This window comes from Bos mutus, chromosome 7 (genome assembly GCF_027580195.1).
Source record: "Bos mutus isolate GX-2022 chromosome 7, NWIPB_WYAK_1.1, whole genome shotgun sequence".
Lineage (NCBI taxonomy): Eukaryota > Metazoa > Chordata > Mammalia > Artiodactyla > Bovidae > Bos > Bos mutus.
In genome coordinates, this window is record NC_091623.1 from 44,191,055 (window position 1) to 44,214,795 (window position 23,741).

General features: G+C 43.2%; 2 protein-coding genes across 2 annotated transcripts; both read left to right on the plus strand.

Annotated features, from left to right (window-relative positions):
• The first annotated feature begins 228 nt into the window (after positions 1–228).
• LOC102267718 (olfactory receptor 10H3) lies at positions 229–2,646 on the plus strand. The gene is made up of 2 exons (XM_014480935.2): positions 229–262; positions 1,685–2,646. The coding sequence occupies exons 1-2, from the start codon at positions 229–231 to the stop codon at positions 2,644–2,646; spliced, it is 996 nt and encodes a 331-aa protein (XP_014336421.2).
• A 19,860-nt stretch (positions 2,647–22,506) lies between these two features.
• LOC102267438 (olfactory receptor 10H2-like) lies at positions 22,507–23,457 on the plus strand. The gene has a single exon (XM_070374788.1). It carries the CDS (start codon positions 22,507–22,509, stop codon positions 23,455–23,457), a length of 951 nt encoding a protein of 316 aa, XP_070230889.1.
• Positions 23,458–23,741: the final 284 nt, after the last annotated feature.

Sequence of the window (23,741 nt, forward strand, 5' to 3'; positions counted from 1 at the left end):
TTCCCTTCAATTTCATTAGGTGTATATATATTTATTTATATACAATAATCTGGTTTCTCTTCAGATTGCATATATAGGCTTCCCAGTGAAGTAGGAAATGGCAATCCACTCCAGTATTCTTGCCTGGAGAATCCCATGGACAGAGGAGCCTGGTGGGCTATGGTCTGTAGGGTCACAAAGGGTTGGAAGCACCTTAACATGCATGCATATACACGCACACAGGATACGATGGCAGGAATGAATTCAGTACTAAAAGAAGACAGTACTCAAATAAAGACAAATGGGTTACTCAATTAAAAGAAAAATCTCTCAGAGGAAAAATTATTTTGATAAATCCAAAATCCAATCTAGAACAGGCACAGTATTCAGGAAACTATGACCCTGATCATCTATGTCTGTCTTGATTACAAACCTGGATATTCTATTTCTTTTCATCGCTGTTAATAAACACCCAGGAACCAAAACTATGTCTTAAGCACTTAATTCACTGGTGTTTATCACAATGCTGAAAGGCAAAAGCTATAATGATTTATTCCAACTTACCGATGGAGACTGTGTGACCCAGAGAAGTTAAGCAAATGGATATACGGTAAGCCCCCTACATACAAATGAGTTCCATTACCAGAATGCGTTCATAAGTGTAATTTTCTTTCAAGTCCAACAAGGTTAGCTTAGGTACCCAATTAACACAATTGTCTATATAATACTATACCATTACCAGCTTATAATACTTTTCAAACAAAAAAATACATAGAAAATAAATAAACACAAAAAATAAAGAAAACATTTTTAATCTTAGAGCACAGTACCTTGAAAAGTATAGCAGGTCTCACCAAATATGTGAACTAACTTATATGAGTGGACATTTGAACACAAGTTCATATCTTTGAAAGTTTAAAACTTGAAGATTCATGTGTTAGGGACTTCCTGTACAGCATGAAAAAAGAAGTGAAGTGAAAATGTTAGCTGCTCAGTCTTGTCCAACTCTTTGTGACTTCACGGACTGTAGCTTGCCAGACTCCTCTGTCCATGGAATTCTCCAGGCAAAAATACTGGGGTGGATTGCTTTACTCCAGGGGACCTTTCCAACCCAGGGATCGAATTCTGGTCTCCTGCATTGCAGGCAGATACTTTACTGTCTGAGCCACTAGTTAAGTCCAACTTCTCTGTATAGTATGTGCTTAGTCACTCAGTTGTGTCCTACTCTTGTGACCGCATAGACTGTAGCCTGGCAAGCTCCTCTGTCCATGGGATTCTCCAGGCAAGAATTCTGGAGTGGGCTGCCATTTCCTTCTCCATCTGTATAGCATAGAGCTCTTCAATTAGCCTTTAATGTATGCTAGTGCCTCTGTTTTGGAGAAGGCAGTGGCAGCCCACTCCAGTAGTCTTGCCTGGCAAATCCCATGGACAAAGGAGCCTGGTGGGCTGCAGTCCATGGGGTCGCTGAGGGTCGGACACAACTGAGCGACTTCACTTTCACTTTTCACTTTCATGCATTGGAGAAGGAAATGGCAACCCACTCCAGTGTTCTTGCCTGGAGAATCCCAGGGACGGGGGAGCCTGGTGGGCTGCCATCTATGGGGTCGCACAGAGTCTGACACGACTGAAGTGACTTAGCTGCAGCAGCAGCAGCAGTGCCTCTGTTTTAACCACTGTGCCTTCATTCTCTTTCTGATCTCCCCAGATGCAGCATCCTCATCTGGTCAGAATTACAGCACGGTGTCTGAATTCATCCTCATTGGCTTCTCCAACTTCCCTCAGCAGCTCCTGCCCACCTTCTTCCTGCTGTACCTGCTGATGTACCTGTTCACACTGCTGGGGAACCTGCTCATCATGGGCACCATCTGGAGGGAGCACAGCCTCCACACCCCCATGTACCTCTTCCTGTGTGCCCTCTCCATCTCTGAGATTCTGTTCACTGTTACCATTACCCCTGAAATGCTGGTGGACATGCTCTCCACACACCGCTCCATCACCTTTGTGGCCTGTGCCAGCCAGATGTTTTTCTCCTTTACGTTTGGCTACACCCACTCCTTCCTGCTCATGATCATGGGCTATGACCGCTACGTGGCCATCTGCCACCCCCTGCGCTACAATGTGCTCATGAGCACCTGTGACTGTGCCCGTCTTGTGTCCTGGTGCTGGGCTGGAGGCTCAGTTGTGGGGATGATGGTGACACTGATAGTTTTTCATCTCACCTTCTGTGGGTCCAATGAGATTCATCATTTTTTCTGCCATATTTTTTCCCTCTTGAAGTTGGCCTGTGGGAGGGACACAGCCTCTCTCACCCTGGCTGTGATCCTGGTCTGTGTCACAGCCCTGATTGGGTGTTTATTCCTTATCGTCCTCTCCTATGTCTTCATCGTGGCTGCCATCCTGAGGATCCCATCCACTGAGGGCCGGCACAAGACCTTCTCCACCTGTGTCTCCCACCTCACCATAGTGGTCGTGCACTACGGTTTTGCCTCCATCATCTACCTCAAGCCCAAGGGTCTTCATTCTATGGACAGTAACATTCTGATGACCACCACTTATACAGTCTTCACCCCCTTTCTTAGTCCAATTATTTTCAGTCTTAGGAATAAGGAGCTAAAGAATGCCATAAAGAGAAGCTTCCGCAGAACTTTCTGTCCCCTAAACTCCTAGCCACCAATATAGGGTAGAAGGGTTGGAGACAATGATGCCTTTCTTCATAGAACCCTTGTGATGATACAGGTATATGAAAATACCCACACTCCCTAGGAGTATGATGCATGGTAGCTATTTGACTTTCTCCAGTTTTCCCCCTCTTATAGCCTCAATCCATCATAATATCTTGTTTATATCCAATGTGATGAACTGTATCCCATTATCTATGCCTAGGAATATGCTACCTACTTATAGGCAGGTGAGCAGAACCACAAGGATGTGTCAGGTCCCTAATGCACATGATTCTTCTTGAATGGACTACCAAGAGAAGATTTTGTCCCTTCACCCCCTCCCCAAAATAAGAATCAACAACCTAAAGAATAATAATAAATAACCTAAAATTAATAACCCACCAGAACTGAGTCTTTTCTATGTGCTGTGTCTAGAGTACTATTACTATTATCCTTTAATTATAACAAATGTACAGAAGAAAACAGTGTCTCTCAGAAAATGATTTGCTATTTGTAGTTTCTCACTCCATTTTGGAGTAATGGAGTCTAAGGGAAGTTTTTATTTTGAGCTGAATGAAGTGAAAGATTCTAAAATGGAAAGGACAGAGAGAGAGTAGAGCACTAGGAATAGATCTGATTACTCAATTGGATTAAAAACTATAAAATACATGGGAAAAATCTGGAAAAGAGAGGAGGAAGGAAGAGGCTGGCAATGAAACTAAGCAGGACCCTGTGGGGCTCCTGGGCACAGAGGCCTTTATGTATCCACCCACCCTGCCATTTCTTGTTTGTAGGAAATAGGCTCCAACCTCTATGACCTACCCTGAGTTCCAAAGGGCACATTTAAGTAGTTGTTAAATCAGGGAATTTGGGGGATGCAAGACAATGGAGAGGCAGTCAAGAAATGATAGTGTGAAATATAGACCAATGGAATAAGATAGAAAGCCCAGAGATAAACCCACATACCTCTGGGCATCTTATCTTTGACAAAGGAGGCAAGAATATACAATGGGGAAAAGGCAGTCTCTTCAATAAGTGGTGCTGGGAAAACTGGACAGCTACATGTAAAAGAATGAAATTAGAATATTTCCTAATACCATACACAAAGATAAACTCAAAATGGATTAAAGACCTAAATGTAAGCCAGAAACCATAAAACTCTTAGATAAAAACATAGGCAGAACACTGTGACATAAATCACAGCAAAATCCTCTATGACCGACCTCCTAGAAAATGGAGATAAAAACAAAAATTAAAAAAATGGGAGCTAATTATACTTAAAAGTTTTTGCACAAAGAAGGAAACTATAAGCAAGGTGAAAATAATAGTGAACTAAACAAAGAATTTATCTCTAAAATATTCGAGCAGCTCATACAACAATACCAGAAAAACAAACAGCCCAATCAAAAAGTGGGAAAAAGACCTAAACAGACATTTCCCCAAAGAAGACATACAGCTGGTGAATAAACACATGAAAAAATGTTCAACATCCCTCATTAGTAGAGAAATGCAAGTCAAAACTACAATGAGATATCACCTCACACCTGTCAGAATGGCCATAATAAAAAAAAAATCCACAAAAAATAAATACCGGAGAGGGTGTGGAGAAAATGGAACTCTCTTGCACCGTTGGTGGGAATGTAACTTGATACAACCACTATGGAAGAGAGTATGGGGATTCCTTAAAAAACTAGGGGTAACACTATCATATGACCCCACAATCCCACTACTAGACATAAATGCTGAGAAAACCATAACTGAAAAAGACATATGTACTACAGTGTTCATTGCAGGGCTGTTTTTTGTTTGTTTGTTTTTATTTTGTTTTGTTTTGCTTACCCAATGTTTTCTTTTCCATCTTTTAAAAAAATTACTTACTTTTAGTTGGAGGATAATTGCTTTACGGTATTGTGTTGGTTTCTTCTATGTATCAACATGAGTCAGCCATCAGTATATGTGTGTCCCCTCCTTCTTGAGCCTCCTTCCCACCTCCCACCCCATCCCACCCCTCCAGGTTATCAGAGTACCGTATTTGAGCTCCCTGTATCATACAGCACATTATACAGCACAATTTCCACTGGCTATCTAATTCTGCATACAGTACTGTGTATGTTTCAAAGTTACTCACTCAATTCATGCCACCCTCTCCTTACACCCACTTCACCATGTCCACAAGTCTGTTCTTTATGTCTGTGTTTCCATTGCTGCCCTGCAAATAAGGCAGTACCATTTTTCTAGATTCCATATACACACATTAACATAGGGTATTTGTCTTTCTTTTTCTGTCTTACTTCAGTCTATATAATAGGCTCTAGTTTCATCCACCTTATTACAACTGAGTTGAATGAGTTCTTTTTTGTGGCTGAGTAATATTCCAATGTGTATATGTACCACAACTTCTTTACCCATGCATCACTGATGGTCATCTAGGTTGCTTCCATCCCCTAGCTATTGTAAATAGTGTTGTGGTGAACATTGGGGTACATGTGTCTTTTTCAATTATGGTTTCCTCAGGGTATATGTCTAGGAGTGGGATTGCTGGGTCGTGTGGTAGTTTTATTTCTAGTTTTTAAGTAAATCTCCATACTGTTCTCCATAGTGATTGTATCAATTTGCATTCCCATGTGATCCAAGCAGCTGTGCCACCTCCAAGATAGAAAGCTTTTCCATTTTTATATGAATTGCTTTTCTCCCCATTGAAGTCTCAAATTACTACCCCCAAGAGCCCCTTTTTCTTTAGCTGAAGATGGTGTTTAAGATGAAGTGCTATTAATATTAGCCTCCCCACTGGCAGAAGGTGACTCAGAGAAGTCAATTCACTTCACTAAAGTCTCACAGCAAGAAATTGGATGGACCAGGGTTTGAATGTGAGTCTTCTGATATGAGTCATTCAAAGAAGCACTAAGTTATCCAGGCCTTGGTTTTCAATATACCTTTAAGAATGTGGAGAGAACAGTTCTCACCAGCTTCATTGACTATGCTAAAGCCTTTGATTGTGTGGATCACAACAAACTATGGAAAATTCATAAAGAGATGGGAATACCAGACCACCTGACCTGCCTCCTGAGAAACCTGTATGCAAGTCAAGAAGCAACAATTAGAACCAGACATGGAACAATGGACTGGTTCCAAATTGGGAAAGGCTGTATATTTTCACCCTGCTTATTTAACTTATATGCAGAGTGCTGCTGCTGCTGCTGCTAAGTCGCTTCAGCTGTGTCCAACTCTGTGCGACCCCACAGACGGCAGCCCATCAGGCTCCCCCATCCCTGGGATTCTCCAGGCAAGAACACTGGAGTGGGTTGCCATTTCCTTCTCCAATGCATGAAAGTGAAAAGTGAAAGTGAAGTCGCTCAGTCGTGTCCAACTCTTCGGGACCCCATGGACTACAGCCTACCAGGCTCCTCCGTCCATGGGAGTTTCCAGGAAAGAGTACTGGAGTGGGGTGCCATTGCCTTCTCCGTATATGCAGAGTATATCATGCGAAATCCTGGGCTGGATGAAGCACAAGCTATAATCAAAATTGCTGGGAGAAATATCAACAACCTCAGGTATGCAGATGACACCACCCTAATGGCAGAAAGTGAAGAGGAACTGAAGAGCCTCTTGATGAAGGTGAAAGAGAAGAGTGAAAAAGTTGGCTTAAAACTCAACATTCAAAAAACTAAGATCATGGCATTTGGTCCCATCACTTAATGGCAAATAGATGGGGAATCAATGGAAACAGTGACAGACTTTATTTTCTTGAGCTCCAAATTCCCTGCAGATGGTGACTGCAGGCATGAAGTTAAAAGATGTTTGCTCCTTGGAAGAAAAGATATGACCAACCTAGACAGCACATTAAAAAGAAGAGACATCACTTTGTTGACAAAGGTCCATATAGTCAAAGCTATGGTTTTTCCAGCAGTCATGTACAAATATGAGAGTTGGACCATAAAAAAGGCTGAGCACCAAAGAATTAGTGCTTTTGAGCTGTGGTGTTGGAGAAGACTTTTGAGAGTCCCTTGGACTGCAAGGAGACCAAACTAGTCTATCCTAAAGGAAGTCAACCTGAATATTCATTGGAAGAACTGATGTTGAAGCTGAAACTCCAATACTTTGGCCACTTGATGTGAAAAGCCAACTCACTGGAAAAGACCCTGATGCTGGGAAAGACTGAAGACAGGAGGAGAAGGGGATGACAGAGGATGAGATGGTTGGATGATATCACCGACTCAATGGACGTGAGTTTGAGCAAGCTCTGGGAGATGGTGAAGGGCAGGGAAGCCTGGTGTGCTGCAGTCCATGAGGTCACAAAGAGTTGGACAAAACTGAGCAACTAAACAACATCTACAGTCAGCTTCTCTCTGTTTAAGAACACAAATTGAAAAATTCCTAAAAACTGAGCTGAAATGATGTAGTATGGTCTTCTTAGCAGATGTCAACTAAAAAAATAGTCACAACCTAAAAGTTGAGAGTTATGTTTTATTTGATGGGAATTTTTAGAACTTCAAACCTGGGAGACAGAATCTCAAGAACCCTGAGAGAGCTGCTCCAAGGAGGCAAGCAGAGGAGTCAGGTTATACAGAGGTTTGCAACAAGGGACAGGTAGTCTGAACATCAAAAGATTATTGCTAATAAAGGAAAACTAAGTATCTCAAGTCAAGGAATCTAGCACTTTTCTATTTATGGGAAGATGCAAGAGTCCAGGCTCATTGAAATCATTTTTTCCTATGCATTTCAGCTATCTGGGGCCAGTGTTCTGTGTTTTTTTACATCCTGAGTTCCTCAGTGTTCACCATAGGGAGTGGCTGCAGCCTTGTGGCTGCCAGGTTGCACAGGTATTGTTCTCCTTTCTGGTTGTCCTTAGGGCTCAGGAATTCACATTTTGAGGGCCAGAATTGCTGATGACTATGACATTCTTGTTACTGATATGGTAGGAAATACTCCATTTCTCACAGACAGTTAGTATATCTCATCTGAACCTGCCACTTCCAGCTGTACCCCAGTGTTCTCATCAGTGAAGGTCCCTGCTCATCCTTCTTGGAGGACGTAGAGAGATGAACAACACTTGCCCTGAACTGCCTGTGAAACTCCACTGACATAACATTCCCTGTGAGCCAATTCCAAGTTTCATTAGCAAATGAGCCAAGGGATATTCTGTGATCCCTGGGGACTCATTAAAAGTTGACACATAATTCCCATCCCCACTTCATTTCTGAAATTTTTTTAAACTTTCAGGCACAAAGCTAAGGCAGATGAGGTTAGATGCATAGCTCAAGGATAAGGTACAGACAAAGCCACAGGTCCACCCCACTCTGGAGGAATGGTCCCAGGCCTACTTTTTCCCACTTACTTTCAAGCCCCAAATTTAATTGGCAGCAAGAGATATAAGTGGGAATTGGAGGTGGCCTTCTTTTTCCCCAAGGCACAGGATTGCCAGACCTCCAAGCAGCCAAATGCTACGTCATGCACCTTGGTTCCTCAGGCTGAAAACCCAAGGCACACAAAGCAGCTAAGTGTTGCGTACTCCTGGGAGCTGAAGCTTCTACTTCTTCAATCATAATGCTCACATTCCTATGTGATATAAATTACATGTTCAATACCTCCCCTCTTTCTTTGTCCTGTTGGCAACCCCAAAGGGGTAGGACCACTCTGGACTTGCTTGCCATTGTGTTTCTAAAACCTGACAAATAGTAGGTGCTTGTTTCTAAACAAGCAAACAGCTCTCTCATTACAACTCTATGGAATCTGTGAGCTACAAAATCCTTCTGAAGTGTAAATGGCTATCCTCTAGCTTCTCTGAAACTCATTTTCAGGCGTGGCTGGCATCACAGAAACCTGCCTCCTCTTGTGTATGTGTCATAGCTAGTGTCCCTGTGCCAGTGAGTGTCATCTTGTGGCTGTGGGGCTATGGAGTAAGGTCCTATTGTTACTGAATCCAAGCTCACCCTGCTTGTCGCACGACAGGCCAGTGAATCAGAGCCGAGGTGTTGAGACAAGGAATACAGCTTTGTTTGGAAAATAGCAGACTCAGAAGGTGGCAGACCAATGTCTCAAAATAACCATCTTATGGAGTCTGGATGTCAGATTGTTTTATGGATCAGAGATGTGGGGAGGTGAGGAAACAAAGTAAAAAGACCATTAATCTTGCAAATATCTCCTAGAACAGAAAGTTTCAGGCAAGGGGATGTGTTAATTTCTTCCATCCACAGGTGGACAGGGCTCTGAACAAAAGAACTTTTAGTTTAAGGCAGAGGGACAAGGCTTTTGAGGCAGGCCATTGTGTATAATTATAATAACAAAAGCACCAAAAATCAAGTCAAAGAAACATTTCCAACATGGAGTCAGAACTGGCTTTTCCCTGCAACACTATTATTCAGACCCCTGCCAGTAGTCACCATGAGCCACAGCCTCTCCTTGCTGCCCAAGTGCCCTGTCATATTGGCCTTCCTCGGTTCCTCAAACAGGCAATTGTCTTCCCACCTTAGGTCCTTTGCACATGCTGTTCCTTTTGTCTAGTGCCCCTTTTCCTCTCCCTTTTGACCAGAAAGTCTTATTGAAATGCTACCTTCTCCATGAGGTCTCCCCCTAGTCTGCAACATTCTCTATGAATTCAGTTATTGAGCTTTCATGGCACTCTGCTTTCTCTTCCTCCTACTTGTAACTTCTTTTGTAAGTTACTCACCATCTACTTCTTCTCTCCCTTGTAAGGTCCATGAGAGCAGGTATCCCTGTCCTGGTCACTGTGGTCTCCCCAGAGATGGGCTCAGATGCTCCATACACATCTATTGAATACATGGGTGCTGGAGCCGGGCTTCCTCTGAGCTGGAGATAAGAGTTATCTCATGCACAGTCTTTAGGTACTGAGGCTGGTCATGCTTATCAAACTATTCTGCAAGGGTGGTTGGCTCTGACTTCTCCTAGTTGTAAAAGAGCAGATCAAGTATTTGATTCAGGTATTCAAGAAGAAGAATCAAGTATTCTTCTTCTATTTACCACTGCACAGCCTCAGAAAAGAGGACACCTCCTGAGCAAGCCAATCACCTAGAAATTGAAGAAGAGTTCAACTCCATTTAATGGCCCGATCCTTGGTGGGAATTTTATCCTGTAAATATTTATGGTATACCTAGCATGTGCTAGACATAAAAAGTCAGTGGGACTCAGATTCCATTTCTAAGAGACTCTGGATGAGGGATGGAGACAGGCAAGTGCCTAAGTCATTTAGATACTGCAACATGAATACAATGGAGATGTGAATCTCAAGATAAAAAGATCCCCCCCAAAAAAATCCACTGAGAACCAAGTTGTTATAAATGTTGCAGGGAAGGGCCAATACTGACTCCCGGTTGGAAATGTTTCTTTGACTTGCTTTTGGTTGCTTGTATTATTATAATCACACAAAATGACCTGCTTCAGAGAATCCTGCCTCTCTGCCTGACTGTTAAGTTACAGTGCCTTTTTTCAGAACCCTGTCCTCTGGTGGATGGCAGGAAGAAATAAATTAACAAATCCCCTCCCTGAAGCTTGCCATTCTAGGAGATATTTACAAGACTAGTGGCATTTTTACTTAATTTCCTCACTTTCCCCCATCTTTTTTCTGTAAAAGAATTTGACATCCAGACCCCATAAGATGGATATTCTGAGACACTGGTTTGCTATCTTCTTCCTCTGTTGGGTTTCCTTTTTTTTTTTTTTTTTGAATTTGTTAAAATATTGCTTCTGTTCTGTTTTTTTTTTAATTTTATTTTATTTTTAAATTTTACAAATTGTATTAGTTTTGCCAAATATCAAAATGAATCCACCACAGGTATACATGTGTTCCCCATCCTGAACCCTCCTCCCTCCTCCCTCCCCATACCCTCCCTCTGGGTCATCCCAGTGCACTAGCCCCAAGCATCCAGTATCGTGCATCGAACCTGGACTGGCAACTCATTTCATACATGATATTTTACATGTCTCAATGCCATTCTCTCAAATCTTCCCACCCTCTCCCTCTCCCACAGAGTCCATAAGACTGTTCTATACATCAGTGTCTCTTTTGCTGTCTCGTACACAGGGTTATTGTTACCATCTTTCTAAATTCCATATATATGCATTAGTATACTGTATTGGTGTTTTTCTTTCTGGCTTACTTCACTCTGTATAATAGGTTCCAGTTTCATCCACCTCATTAGAACTGACTCAAATGTATCCTTTTTAATGGCTGAGTAATACTCCATTGTGTATATGTACCACAGCTTTCTTATCCATTCATCTGCTGATGGACATCTAGGTTGCTTCCATGTCCTGGCTATTATAAACAGTGCTGCGATGAACACTGGGGTACACGTGTCTCTTTTCCTTCCAGTTTCCTCAGTGTGTATGCCCAGCAGTGGGATTGCTGGATCATAAGGCAGTTCTATTTCCAGTTTTTTAAGGAATCTCCACACTGTTCTCCAGAGTGGCTGTACTAGTTTGCATTCCCACCAACAGTGTAAGAGGGTTCCCTTTTCTCCACACCCTCTCCAGCATTTATTATTTGTAATAAAGACTTTTGGATTGCAGCCATTCTGACTGGTGTGAGATGGTACCTCATAGTGGTTTTGATTTGCATTTCTCTGATAATGAGTGATGTTGAGCATCTTTTCATGTGTTTGTTAGCCATCTGTATATCTTCTTTGGAGAAATGTCTATTTAGTTCTTTGGCCCATTTTTTGATTGGGTCATTTATTTTTCTGGAGTTGAGCTGTAGGAGTTGCTTGTATATTTTTGAGATTAGTTGTTTGTCCGTTGCTTCATTTGCTATTATTTTATCCCATTCTGAAGGCTGCCTTTTCACCTTGCTAATAGTTTCCTTTGATGTGCAGAAGCTTTTAAGGTTAATTAGGTCCCATTTGTTTATTTTTGCTTTTATTTCCAATATTCTCAGAAGTGGGTCATAGAGGATCCTGCTATGATGTATGTCAGAGAGTGTTTTGCCTATGTTCTCCTCTAAGAGTTTTATAGTTTCTAGTCTTACATTTAGATCTTTAATCCATTTTGAGTTTATTTTTGTGTATGGTGTTAGAAAGTGTTCTAGTTTCATTCTTTTACAAGTGGTTGACCAGATTTCCCAGCAACACTTGTTAAAGAGATTGTCCTTAATCCATTGTATATTCTTGCCTCCTTTGTCAAAGATAAGGTGTCCATATGTGCGTGGATTTATCTCTGGGCTTTCTATTTTGTTCCACTGATCTATATTTCTGTCTTTGTGCCAGTACCATACTGTCTTGATAACTGTGGCTTTGTAGTAGAGCCTGAAGTCAGGTGGGTTGATTCCTCCAGTTCCATTCTTCTTTCTCAAGATCGCTTTGGCTATTCGAGGTTTTTTGTATTTCCATACAAATTGTGAAATTATTTGTTCTAGCTCTGTGAAGAATACTGTTGGTAGCTTGATAGGGATTGCATTGAATCTATAAATTGCTTTGGGTAGTATACTCATTTTCACTATATTGATTCTTCCAATCCATGAACATGGTATATTTCTCCATCTATTAGTGTCCTCTTTGATTTCTTTCACTAGTGTTTTATAGTTTTCTATGTATAGGTCTTTAGTTTCTTTAGGTAGATATATTCCTAAGTATTTTATTCTTTCCGTTGCAATGGTGAATGGAATTGTTTCCTTAATTTCTCTTTCAGTTTTCTCATTATTAGTGTATAGGAATGCAAGGGATTTCTATGTGTTGATTTTATATCCTGCAATTTTACTATAGTCATTGATTAGTTCTAGTAATTTTCTGGTGGAGTCTTTAGGGTTTTCTATGTAGAAGATCATGTCATCTGCAAACAGTGAGAGTTTTACTTCTTCTTTTCCAATTTGGATTCCTTTTATTTCTTTTTCTGCTCTGATTGCTGTGGCCAAAACTTCCAAAACTATGTTGAATAGTAATGGTGAAAGTGGGCACCCTTGTCTTGTTCCTGTCTTTAGAGGAAATGCTTTCAATTTTTCACCATTGAGGATAATGTTTGCTGTCGGTTTGTCATATATAGCTTTTATTATGTTGAGGTATGTTCCTTCTATTCCTGCTTTCTGGAGAGTTTTTATCATAAATGGATGTTGAACTTTGTCAAAGGCTTTCTCTGCATCTATTGAGATAATCATATGGTTTTTATTTTTCAATTTGTTAATGTGGTGTATTACATTGATAGATTTTTGGATATTGAAGAATCCTTGCATCCCTGGGATAAAGCCCACTTGGTCATGGTGTATGATCTTTTTAATGTGTTGTTGGATTCTGATTGCTAGAATTTTGTTAAGGATTTTTGCATCTATGTTCATCAGTGATATTGGCCTGTAGTTTTCTTTTTTTGTGGCATCTTTGTCAGGTTTTGGTACCTGGGTGATGGTGGCCTCATAGAATGAGTTTGGAAGTTTACCTTCCTCTGCAATTTTCTGGAAGAGTTTGAGCAGGATCGGTGTTAGCTCTTCTCTAAATTTTTGGTAGAATTCAGCTGTGAAGCCGTCTGGACCTGGGTTTTCGTTTGCTGGAAGATTTTTGATTAGAGTTTCAATTTCCGTGCTTGTGATGGGTCTGTTAAAATTTTCTATTTCTTCCTGGTCGAGTTTGGGAAAGTTGTACTTTTCTAAGAATTTGTCCATTTCTTCCATGTTGTCCATTTTATTGGTATATAATTGTTGATAGTAGTCTCTTATGATCCTTTGTATTTCTGTGTTGTCTGTTGTGATCTCTCCATTTTTGTTTCTAATTTTATTGATTTGATTTTTCTCCCTTTGTTTCTTGATGAGTCTGGCTAATGGTTTGTCAATTTTATTTATCCTTTTAAAGAACCAGCTTTTGGTGGGTTTCTGAATACAGTCGTATTCCTTGCCTCCACCCCTTGTCGCTCAGATTCATTGAGTCATGAGCAAACAGAGCTTGAACACGGTAGCATAAACATGAAAGGGTATCTGTCAGATTTATATATTAGGGATCAGGTTGAATACATATGGGAAACTACCAGCACACCCATTAACTCAAGGGCTTGGTACAGTGGAGGAAAGTGGACGGAGAACATTCTTCTTGAATCTGATCCACATTCTCATGGGTTGCCCTGACTAGCACAAAGCAGGGGATGAGAAACGTTTGGGGAATGAAACAACTTGGGTCACTATCGATGTTTACTGGTCATACCCTGGGACAAACCCAGTGGAGAGATCAAGAGATGCATGGGTCCTGCCTGGGAGAAAATCTGAGCAAAGCTACAAGGCCGTGGTTCAAAGGGAATTTGGCTTCTTGTCATTGTTTCTCTAGTGGCCACACACTGTTAAGGAACATCGTCATTGCTCAACAAATATTTGTGACGCAAATGAAAGAACAGCATCCACAGTTCACATGCACACATACACACAAACTTGAAATGGAGGTAGATGGAGGGGATTTTGCCCCCACCACTCACCTACCCTGTGCCAGTCTCCTTACATGCATTGTATAATTCAGCCCCATTTTACAATAGAGAGCATGAGACCCAGAGAGTCTAAGACCTGTGTCCTGGTCACAGCACTGCCTCCAGTGAAGACACTAAGATACAGCTTAATTGTGACCTTGGTTTCCTGTATTCTGTTTCTAGGCTTATTACTGACTGCATTCTATGACTCCAGTCACATTTCCTGACCTCTGGCCATGCGGAAACAGCCATTTAGATCTTTTGCCTATGTCTTGACTCCATTTCTTGGCTGAACACTTGTCCCTCTGATGTTCTTTTGAACTTGATTGGTATCATTTCAGGGGGGCTCCGAAGAACTCTGGTACCACAGTTCTTTACATGTCAGTGCAGAGAAGAATTCAGCAAGAGCAAAGTGATATAAGACATGATATATTAGAATAGGACACTTGTGAGACTTACAAATGGGCAGGCAAGACATGCTGTGTGCCCTGAGAACTTAGTGGGCTACAGCTTTATAATCAAAGGAAAAGTTGGGGGGGGGTGCAGAGAAGACTTTCTTTGTCTTTCTTGAGTTGACGTCATGTTTCCATCATCAGTTCCCACCCTACATAGGGCAGGGAAGTTTACTTATCCCTCCCTACATGGTCAGACCAGGAATGTCATCGCACTTTGGAAAAATATTTTCTGGCCTCAGTACAATGAGGGATTTTCATTTTGAAAAGGTCACCTTCCCATAAATGATGTTTTTTTGAGTGCACAGAGCCTGTTTTGGGGGTCATTAACTTATTGAGCTCACTGTGGGTTTCATGCCACCATTGTTTTATTGTTTGGGGGCATGTACCATGCTTCTGTTGCTAAACAAGCCTGCTTTCTTGAATAATCACTAACTTACAGAAGTTTCCCATATTTTTCTACTTATAATCCCCTTTGCTGTGTTAGTCACTCAGTTGTGTATTCTTTGTGACTCCATGGACTGTAGCCCTCCAGGCTCCTCTATCCATGGGGTTTTCCAGGCAAGAATACTGGAGTGGGTTGCCATTTCCTTCTCCAGGGGACCTTCCCAACCCACAGATTGAACCCGGGTCTCCCACATTGCAGGCAGATGCTTTACCATCTGAGCCACCAAGGAAGCCCTTACTATCCTAGTGGGGTTAACTATTTAATCACCTATATTGTCCCTTCATTCTGTCCCTCTCACTTTCTAGAAGTGGACTGTGCCAAGAAATTCCTTAAATTCTGGGTCTTCTGCTGTCCCAAGAGGATGGAACTCAGTAGACAGTCTTGGCTAGACCCTCAGTCCAGGCTGTCATCTGCCTGTGCCATCTGGCTGCCCCAGCCCCTCTTCCTGGCCTCTTCTTCCAGCCCACTCACACTCTGAGGGATAGAGGGGTGGTTCTGAGGTGCTATCAAGACCCTTCATAATTCAACCCCAGTTTGAATTCCCAACCTATCCTAACCCTACTCTGGACTCTTCTCCATGCCTTTGCTCAAGCTGGTTCCTCTGCCTTGGATTCCCTCTCTGACACCATGTACCCAATGACTCTTGTCCATCCTTCAAAGTTCAGTTCAGATGCCACCTCCTCACTCCTCTGCCTGCATGATAAAGTCTCAAGGGCACCATGAAAGTTCCTCTATTCACTATTTTCTTCAATATTTATTGACTGTTCACTATGTGCTGGGAACATAGCATGGAAATCAGTAAGGCACCACTCTTGCCCTTGGGAATTCAGTCTAGTGGGAGACCCTGACTCATAACCAGGCGATGATGACAACTTTGCTACAGTACTCCAGGGGAAGATGGGAGTCAGAAAATGTTCCTGTCTTATTTTAGGCTGGAGATATAAAAATGGGAGTGGTCGACTTAAAAATCAGTCACAACCCAAAAACAGAGTGTTTTATTCAGTGACAATAGTTAGGAATCCAAGCCCAGAATAAAGCATCTCAGTAGCCCCGAGAAACTGCTCTGAAGAGGCAGGAGAGGGAGTCAGGCTACATGCAAGTTTGCAGCAAAGAGGGCAGGCAGTTGGAACGTCAAAGATTGTTGTTAAGTAAGGAAAACCAGATATCAAGTTAAAGAATTTAGCACTCTTCTACGTATGTGAAGATGCAAGAGTCTGGGATTATTGTGCATCTCAGCTATTTGGGACCAGCATCCTGTCTTTTTGATTTCTTGAATCCCCCTACCCCATCCTCCAGCATCTGCTGGATAACACGTGTTGTGTTCCCTTTTGGGATCCCTCTTCACATTTGGAGGCCCAAAATTGCTGATGGCTGTTATATCCTCATTTATTGATATGACAGGAGATATTCCATTTCACAGTGTTGCATTGGAGGAGGGGATGGGAGCTGAGATTGGAAACTGGAGATGCTAACAAGAACCAGATTGCACAGGGCCCTGTAGGACACAGTGAAGCATCTGGGCACTAGGGAGCCATGGCTGGCTTTAAGCAGGAGAAGGAAGTAATCAGCCTGTTTAGCAGGATCTCTCTTCTGTTGTGTAAGAAGTGGATGTAGAGGTAACAGCTGAAGCAGAAAATTATAACAAGAAGGATGCTATAGTGAGTTAAAATAGTGTCCTTCAGAAGTCCATGTCCACTTGGAGCCTCAGAATTAGACTTCTTTCAGAAATAGGGTCTTTTCAGTTGTAATTAGTTAAGGATCTCAAAATGAAATCATCCTTGCATTTGGGTGGACACTAATGACTTCTCTCCTACAATAACCCGGTGTACGAGACAGCAAAAGAGACACTGATGTATAGAACAGTCTTATGGACTCTGTGGGAGAGGGAGAGGGTGGGAAGATTTGGGAGAGTGGCATTGAAACATGTAAAATATCATGTAGGAAACGAGTTGCCAGTCCAGGTTCGATGCACGATGCTGGATGCTTGGGGCTGGTGCACTGGGACGGCCCAGAGGGATGGTATGGGGAGGGAGGAGGGAGGAGGGTTCGGGATGGGGAACACATGTATACCTGTGGCGGATTCATTTTGATATTTGGCAAAACTAATACAATTATGTAAAGTTTAAAAATAAAATAAAATTAGAAAAAAAAAAAAACATGAAAAGATATACAGCCATACAAGGAGAAATCCATCTGAAGAAGTAGCCAGAGATTGCATCAATGCAGTCAAGGGTTACCAGCAGCCCACCAGGAGCGAGGCATAGAACAGATTCTCCTTCAGAGATTCCAGAAGAACCAATTCTTCTTTTTGTCATTCTTTATGCTTTTTTCCCCCAAAAGTTACTTATCTTTAATTGAAGGAAAATTGCTTCACAATATTGTGTTGGCCTCTGCCATACATCAACATGAGTCAGCCATAGGTATACATGTGTCCCCTCCCTCCTTTACCTCCCTCCCACCTTCCACCCCCTCCCGTATATAAAACAGATAATCAATGGGAATTTGCTGTATGACTCAGGGAGATCAAATATGGGCTCTGTACCAAATCTTGATTTTTGACTTTGGCCTTCCAGTACCATGAGAGAATAAATTTCTGCTGCTTTAAGTCCACCCATTGTGTGGTAAATTGCTTTATCAGCCCTAGGACACTAATACAGGGTTATTAGTTACAGGGTTACACCAATACCTATCCTCCAGGTTCTATGTGCTCGTACCAACCAGGCTGGGGTCTTGGAGATGAAAGTGTGGAAAATGGAAAGAGAGCAGACACTGAGCTGCATTTTAGCCCAACAACCTGGAAGCCCAGTTGTTTGTGGATGTCAGGGCCTGACACTCCTTCCCTCTCCAGTCCTTCAGTTTCAAGGGCTTGGGTCCAGACCAGGTTCATGCTTTAGAGATTCCATGTCTGACCTAGCCCCTCTCCTTCCCACAGAGGTCAGAGCATCAGCGTCTACTAGGACACTTCCTGTAGCTGGGAGCCAGGGCTTCCTGACCAAAGTGGGGACAGGTCTGGTCTGGGAACCTTGTGATGTCTTCTGGGATGGCCCAGGGGTATCTTTATGGGGTGTGGATGGTCATAGCCTTTTGAGCTCCAAGGCCCACAGTGGACCCTTCCAGGAAGGGAAGGAGCCCCTGGGGTTGAGAGATTAGGGGAGGGGCATCTACTTCTTCTCTATTCGTTCCTTGGTCTAGTTAGGGGCTGTCTTGTCACCTCTATCTCCCAACCTAATATTCCCTTTGGTGCTACAAAATAGCCCAGCTCCCAGCAGAGCACAGAGGGCTGTCAGGGAAGGTTTGCAGGCTGCATATACCTCTGTGGGTTGATCCCAGGGGTGCCTGGTGTGCCCAGAAGTCCCCCAAAGGCCCCATCCCACCTGACTCTGGGCCCTGAGGGAGCCCCCCCTGCATCCTACACCAGGCTCCCCTGGGATGCTTTTGAAATGTGCCTCTGGAGAAGAAAGGGATAAAGTGAGGGAGAAGCCTCCCACCTCACCCACTCCCTTCTGAGCTCCCTGTGTGAGTGAGGGGGCCAGGGCCTTCTCTGCTACCTCTGTAGAGTGCTCCTGGTGGCTGCCAGGAGCGGGGAGTGTGAGTCCTGGATGTTTTCCTGGAGAAGGTGATGCAAGCATGAGATAGGGGGACTGGCCATGGATAATAGGAGTGTTGGGTGTGGAATGCAGATCAGGAACCCAATGGAACAAAGTTCAGGGCAAGCAGTGCCTGAGCAAAAGCTCCTTACTCCTGAATCCTGCACCCAGGCTCCAGTGGGCACACACACTCATGCACATTTGTGTGCACAATGTAGTTGTCAGGCAGACCACAGAGTGAAAGTTGCCAGACAGCAGCACAGGCATCGGTCATCTTCCTCGAGTTTCTGCAGTATCGTGCTGTGACAGTGTATAGGTCTGGGTGCACATCCAGGTGTGCTGGAGGCCAGGACTCGGCAGGCGTGCATCCAGCCTCGAGGGTGGGGTCTCTGCATCTGTTTGAGTGCACAGGTCTGAGTGCAGTGGACTGCCACGTGCGTATCTGGTGGAAGTAAGAACATAAAATACTGTATGTGGTGGGGGAGACAGTGGTGGGATGCAGGGATGTGGAGATGTGGGGACACCCATGTGTAGGTGTGTGTGAGAGAAACAAGGGGTACCTGGGTCCCAGTCTGTAGGGACAGGAAGGTGCCCACCCCTCAGAAGAACTGTCCTGAAGTGCCTCCCCTTCTGCTTGGGTCAAGGTCAGAGGCTGTGCACAGCAGGAGCAGGGAGGCTGAACCAGAGAAGGTGCATTCTTCCTCCCTTGGCTCAGGGTGGGCCCTGGGAACTCTGAGAGCCTCCTTCTCCATTTCTGGGGACCAGCTGGGCTGTGAACCAGGGGAAAGACAGTGCAGAGGTTTAAGAGGGCTGAATGAGGGGATCATTTTGCTTTTAAAAAAATTGAAGCAAAATTCACATACTATAGAATTAATCATCTTAAAGTGTACATTTCAGTGGCATTTAGTACATTCACAATGTGCAGCTATTATCTGTATCTAGTTGCAAAATATTTTCATCATCCCAAAAGGAAACCTTGCTCTCATTAGCAGCCAGACTCCTTCATTGCCCTTAGCCCCTAGAAACCAGTAATCTGCTCTTTGTCTCTATAGATTTGCTTATTTTAGGCATTTCATGTTAATAGGATCAGGCATTCTTTTGTATCTGCCTTTTTTCATATAGCATACCGTTTTCAAGTTTCCTCCATGTTGTAGCATGGGTCAGCACTACTCTTTTGTGTGTGTAAAGCATATAATATAAAATTTATTATCTGAACCATTTTTAGATAAGCAGTTTGGTAGTGTTGGGCTTCCCTGGTGGTTCAGATGGTAAAGAACCTGCCTGCAATACAGGAGACCAGGGCTCAGTCCTGGGAGGATCCCCTGGAGGAGAGCCTGGCAATCTGCTCCTGTATTCTTGCCTGGAGAAATCTATGGATAGAGGAGCCTGGAGGGCTACAGTCTATGGGTCACAAAGAGTCAAACACAACTTTTTTTGGTAATGTTAAGCCTATTTATAATGCTGTATATAGACCTCCAAAACTCTATTCATTGTGCAAAAGGGAAACTCTATACCCATTAACCAGTAACTGTCCATCTCCCCTTCCCCCCAGCCCTTGGCCAAATTCATTGTACTTTCCATTTCTGTGAATTTGACTATTTTAGATACTTCAAGAAATGGAATTATGAAAGATCTTTGCTTTGGGGAGGACTGACTGATCCTACTTAGCATAATGTTCCTGAGGTTCATTTATGTTGCAGCATGACACGGGATTAACTTCCTTTCAAAGTTGAATGACATGATGTTATATGGGTAGACTGCATTTTGTTTACTATTCATCCAGTGATAGGTATTTGGGTTGCTTCCAGCTCATGGTTATTTTGACAAATGCTGCTATGAACAGGGATGTGCAAATATCTTCCTGAGATCCTACTCTCAATGCTTTTACAGACATATCCAGAAGTAGGATTACTATATGATATGGTAGTTCTATTTTTAATATTTTGAGGAATATCCAGATGGTTTTCCAGAGCTGTTTACAATCCCATCAACGGTTCACAAGTATTCCAACTTATTCACAGCCTCGCCATTTTAAACAGCACAGTTCAGTGGCATTTAGGACATTCACAATATTGTGGAATTATCACTTCCATTTAGGTCCAAGACATTTCACCATCCTTAAAGGAAATCTTGAACCCATTAACAGTCATTCTCCATTCCAGCCTATTCCCATTACTAATCTGCTTCCTAATTTGACAGGGTTACCTATCCAAGGTATTGCAAATAAATGGAGTCATACAATAGATGGTCCTTTGTGGCAGGCTACCTCCACTTAGTATAGGTTTGAGGTTCATCCATGTTGTAGCATGTATCAGTAGTTTGTTTTTTTGTATGTCAAATGGTATACCATATTTTCATTACTCATTCTGAATCTTTTTTTTTTTTTACTTTACAATATTGTATTGGTTTTGCCATACACTGACATGAACCCACCATAGGTGTACATGTGTTCCCCATCCTGAACCCCCCCATCCCATCCCTCTGGGTCATCCCAGTGCACCAGCCCGGAGCACCCTGTATCATGCATTGAACCTGGACTGGCGATTCATTTCACATGTGATAATTCACATGTTTCAATGCCGTTCTCCCATATCATCCCACCCTTGCCCTCTCCCACAGAGTCCAAAAGCCTCTTCTATACATCTGTGTCTCTTTTGCTGTCTCACATACAGGGTTATCATTACCATCTTTCTAAATTCCATATATATGCATTAGTATACTGTATTGGTGTTTTTCTTTCTGGTTTACTTCACCCTGTATAATAGGCTCCAGTTTCATCCATCTCATTAGAATGGATTCAAATGTATTCTTTTTAATGGCTGAGTAATACTCCATTGTGTATATGTACCACAGCTTTCTTATCCATTTGTCTGCTGATGGACATCTAGGTTGCTTCCATGTCCTGGCTATTATAAACAGTGCTGCAATGAACATTGGGGTACACGTGTCTCTTTCAATTCTGGTTTCCTCAGTGTGTATGCCCAGCTAAAAATTGTTGTATTTTGCATCAAGTTCTTTTGTGACAAATGAGAGCGAGAGAGAACCAGAGGGAGAGAGAAAAGGATTGCTGGTGGAGCAGGTTCCTGGAAGGAGAGCTGACCTCACAAGGAGCTGGAACAGATATGAATCTGCTGCCACTCAGGGAGGGAGATGAGAGAACCTACCACTGAGCATCTTGGCTTCTCCATGAAGCATCATTTTTACTTCAACAACAAGCAGGTTGTTGATAGGAGAGTGGCATAAGAGTTGAAGAGAGGTGAGGAGCTTCAGAGACTAGCACTGGGAAGTGACCAGAGATAGAGGGTCCAGTTGGGGTCAGAGAACAGGACTTTATGGTGATTCCAGTCAGTATCACATCCTTGTGAGGAACTAATGCAACAAAAGTAGTAGCTAAGAGTTAAAGGTGCATCACCTCATCGAAGCAAAAAAGTAGCCCTGTGGAATAAGGAATATTACTTCATTTCCAGGTGAGCTGCAAAGAGTGGTGCTGAGAAATAAAAATAGAACCTAAGTCCTTCCATGTGGTAGCAGAGTTGACTTCTAACTGAAGGTAGCAATTAAGGAATAGATTGATCTTAAAGTTTAGGAGGGAGTTGGTCTCATGGAGATGGGGAGAAGTACATAGTGACCAGCAAGCTCAGAGACAGAAAAGCTTAAGAAAAGACTGGTTGGGGGAGCACGGGTGGGGTGGGGGGGGGTGAGGGGTCCTACATGGAGTTGACAATAGTAATAATAGTAGTCACAATAATTGTTATTATCCATATTATGTTTTATTGACTTCTTCCTATGTGTCAGTATATGTGCTACAGCACTTAAGATGCATGATCTTATTTAAACCTCAACCCATTATTATGAACACCATTTTGCAGATGGATTAACCATGGCTTGGAGAGGTGAAGGAACCTCTCCAGGAAGTCCTCCCAGGTAGGGCTCATTAGAGCCTCTAAATTCCTTCCCACTGGGTCTTCACTCTCTCCTCAAGCAGGTATGCTGCCATGTTGGGGCTAAACTACACCTCCGTGTCTGAATTCATCCTCATCGGCTTCTCCACCTTCCCTCAGCATCTCCTGCCCGTCTTCTTCCTTCTGTTCCTGCTGATGTACCTGTTCACGCTGCTGGGGAACCTGCTCATCATGGCCACCATCTGGAGCGAGCGCAGCCTCCACACCCCCATGTACCTCTTGCTGTGCGCCCTCTCCATCTCTGAGGTCCTCTACACCTTCGCCATCATCCCGCGCATGCTGGCCGACCTGCTCTCCACCGACCGCTCCATCTCCTTCACGGCCTGTGCCAGCCAGATGTTCTTCTCCTTCACGCCCGGCTTCACCCACTCCTTCCTGCTCACAGTCATGGGCTACGACCGCTACGTGGCCATCTGCCACCCACTGCGCTACAACGTGCTCATGAGCCCCCGAGGCTGCGCCTGCCTGGTGGCCTGGTCCTGGGTTGGAGGCTTATTCATTGGACTGCTGGTGACATCTGCCATTTTCCACCTCCCCTTCTGTGGTCTCAGTGAGGTTCACCATTTCTTATGTCACGTGCCTCCACTACTGCAGTTAGCCTGTGGAAATAATGTACCGGGAGTAGCCCTGGGGGTTGGTGTTGTGTGTATCACGGCTCTGCTGGGTTGCTTTCTCCTCATCCTGCTCTCTTACACCTTCATCGTGTCCACCATCTTGAGGATCCCTTCCACCGAGGGCCGGCACAAAGCCTTCTCCACATGTGCGTCTCATCTGACTGTGGTCGTTGTGCACTATAGCTTCGCCTCTGTCATCTACCTCAAGCCCAAGGGTCTCTACTCTGAGGAAGGCAATACTCTGATGGCCATCACCTACACGGTCCTCACTCCCTTCCTCAGCCCGATCATCTTTAGTCTCAGGAACAAGGAGCTGAAGATCGCCATAAAGAAGACCTTCCTCAGCAAACTCTACCCCTCCAGCATCTGAGTGGCCAGGGTGGAGGTGGTCAGGATATGGCAGGATGACCAGCAGTAGGTTGAGGTTAATAATGACTACCTTGTATGATTGGTGTGTGTGTGTGTGTGTGTGTGTGTGTGTGTGTGTGTGTGTGTGTGTGTGAATGACAGCACTCATCACATAGTAAGTGCTCAAAAAATATTAACTTATTTTTCCTCCCTTGGTCTGTGTGTCTGATATTAGTTTTATTTTTAATCAAATAGTTTTATTGAGATATAATTTATGTACTATATAATTCAACCATGTACACAGTT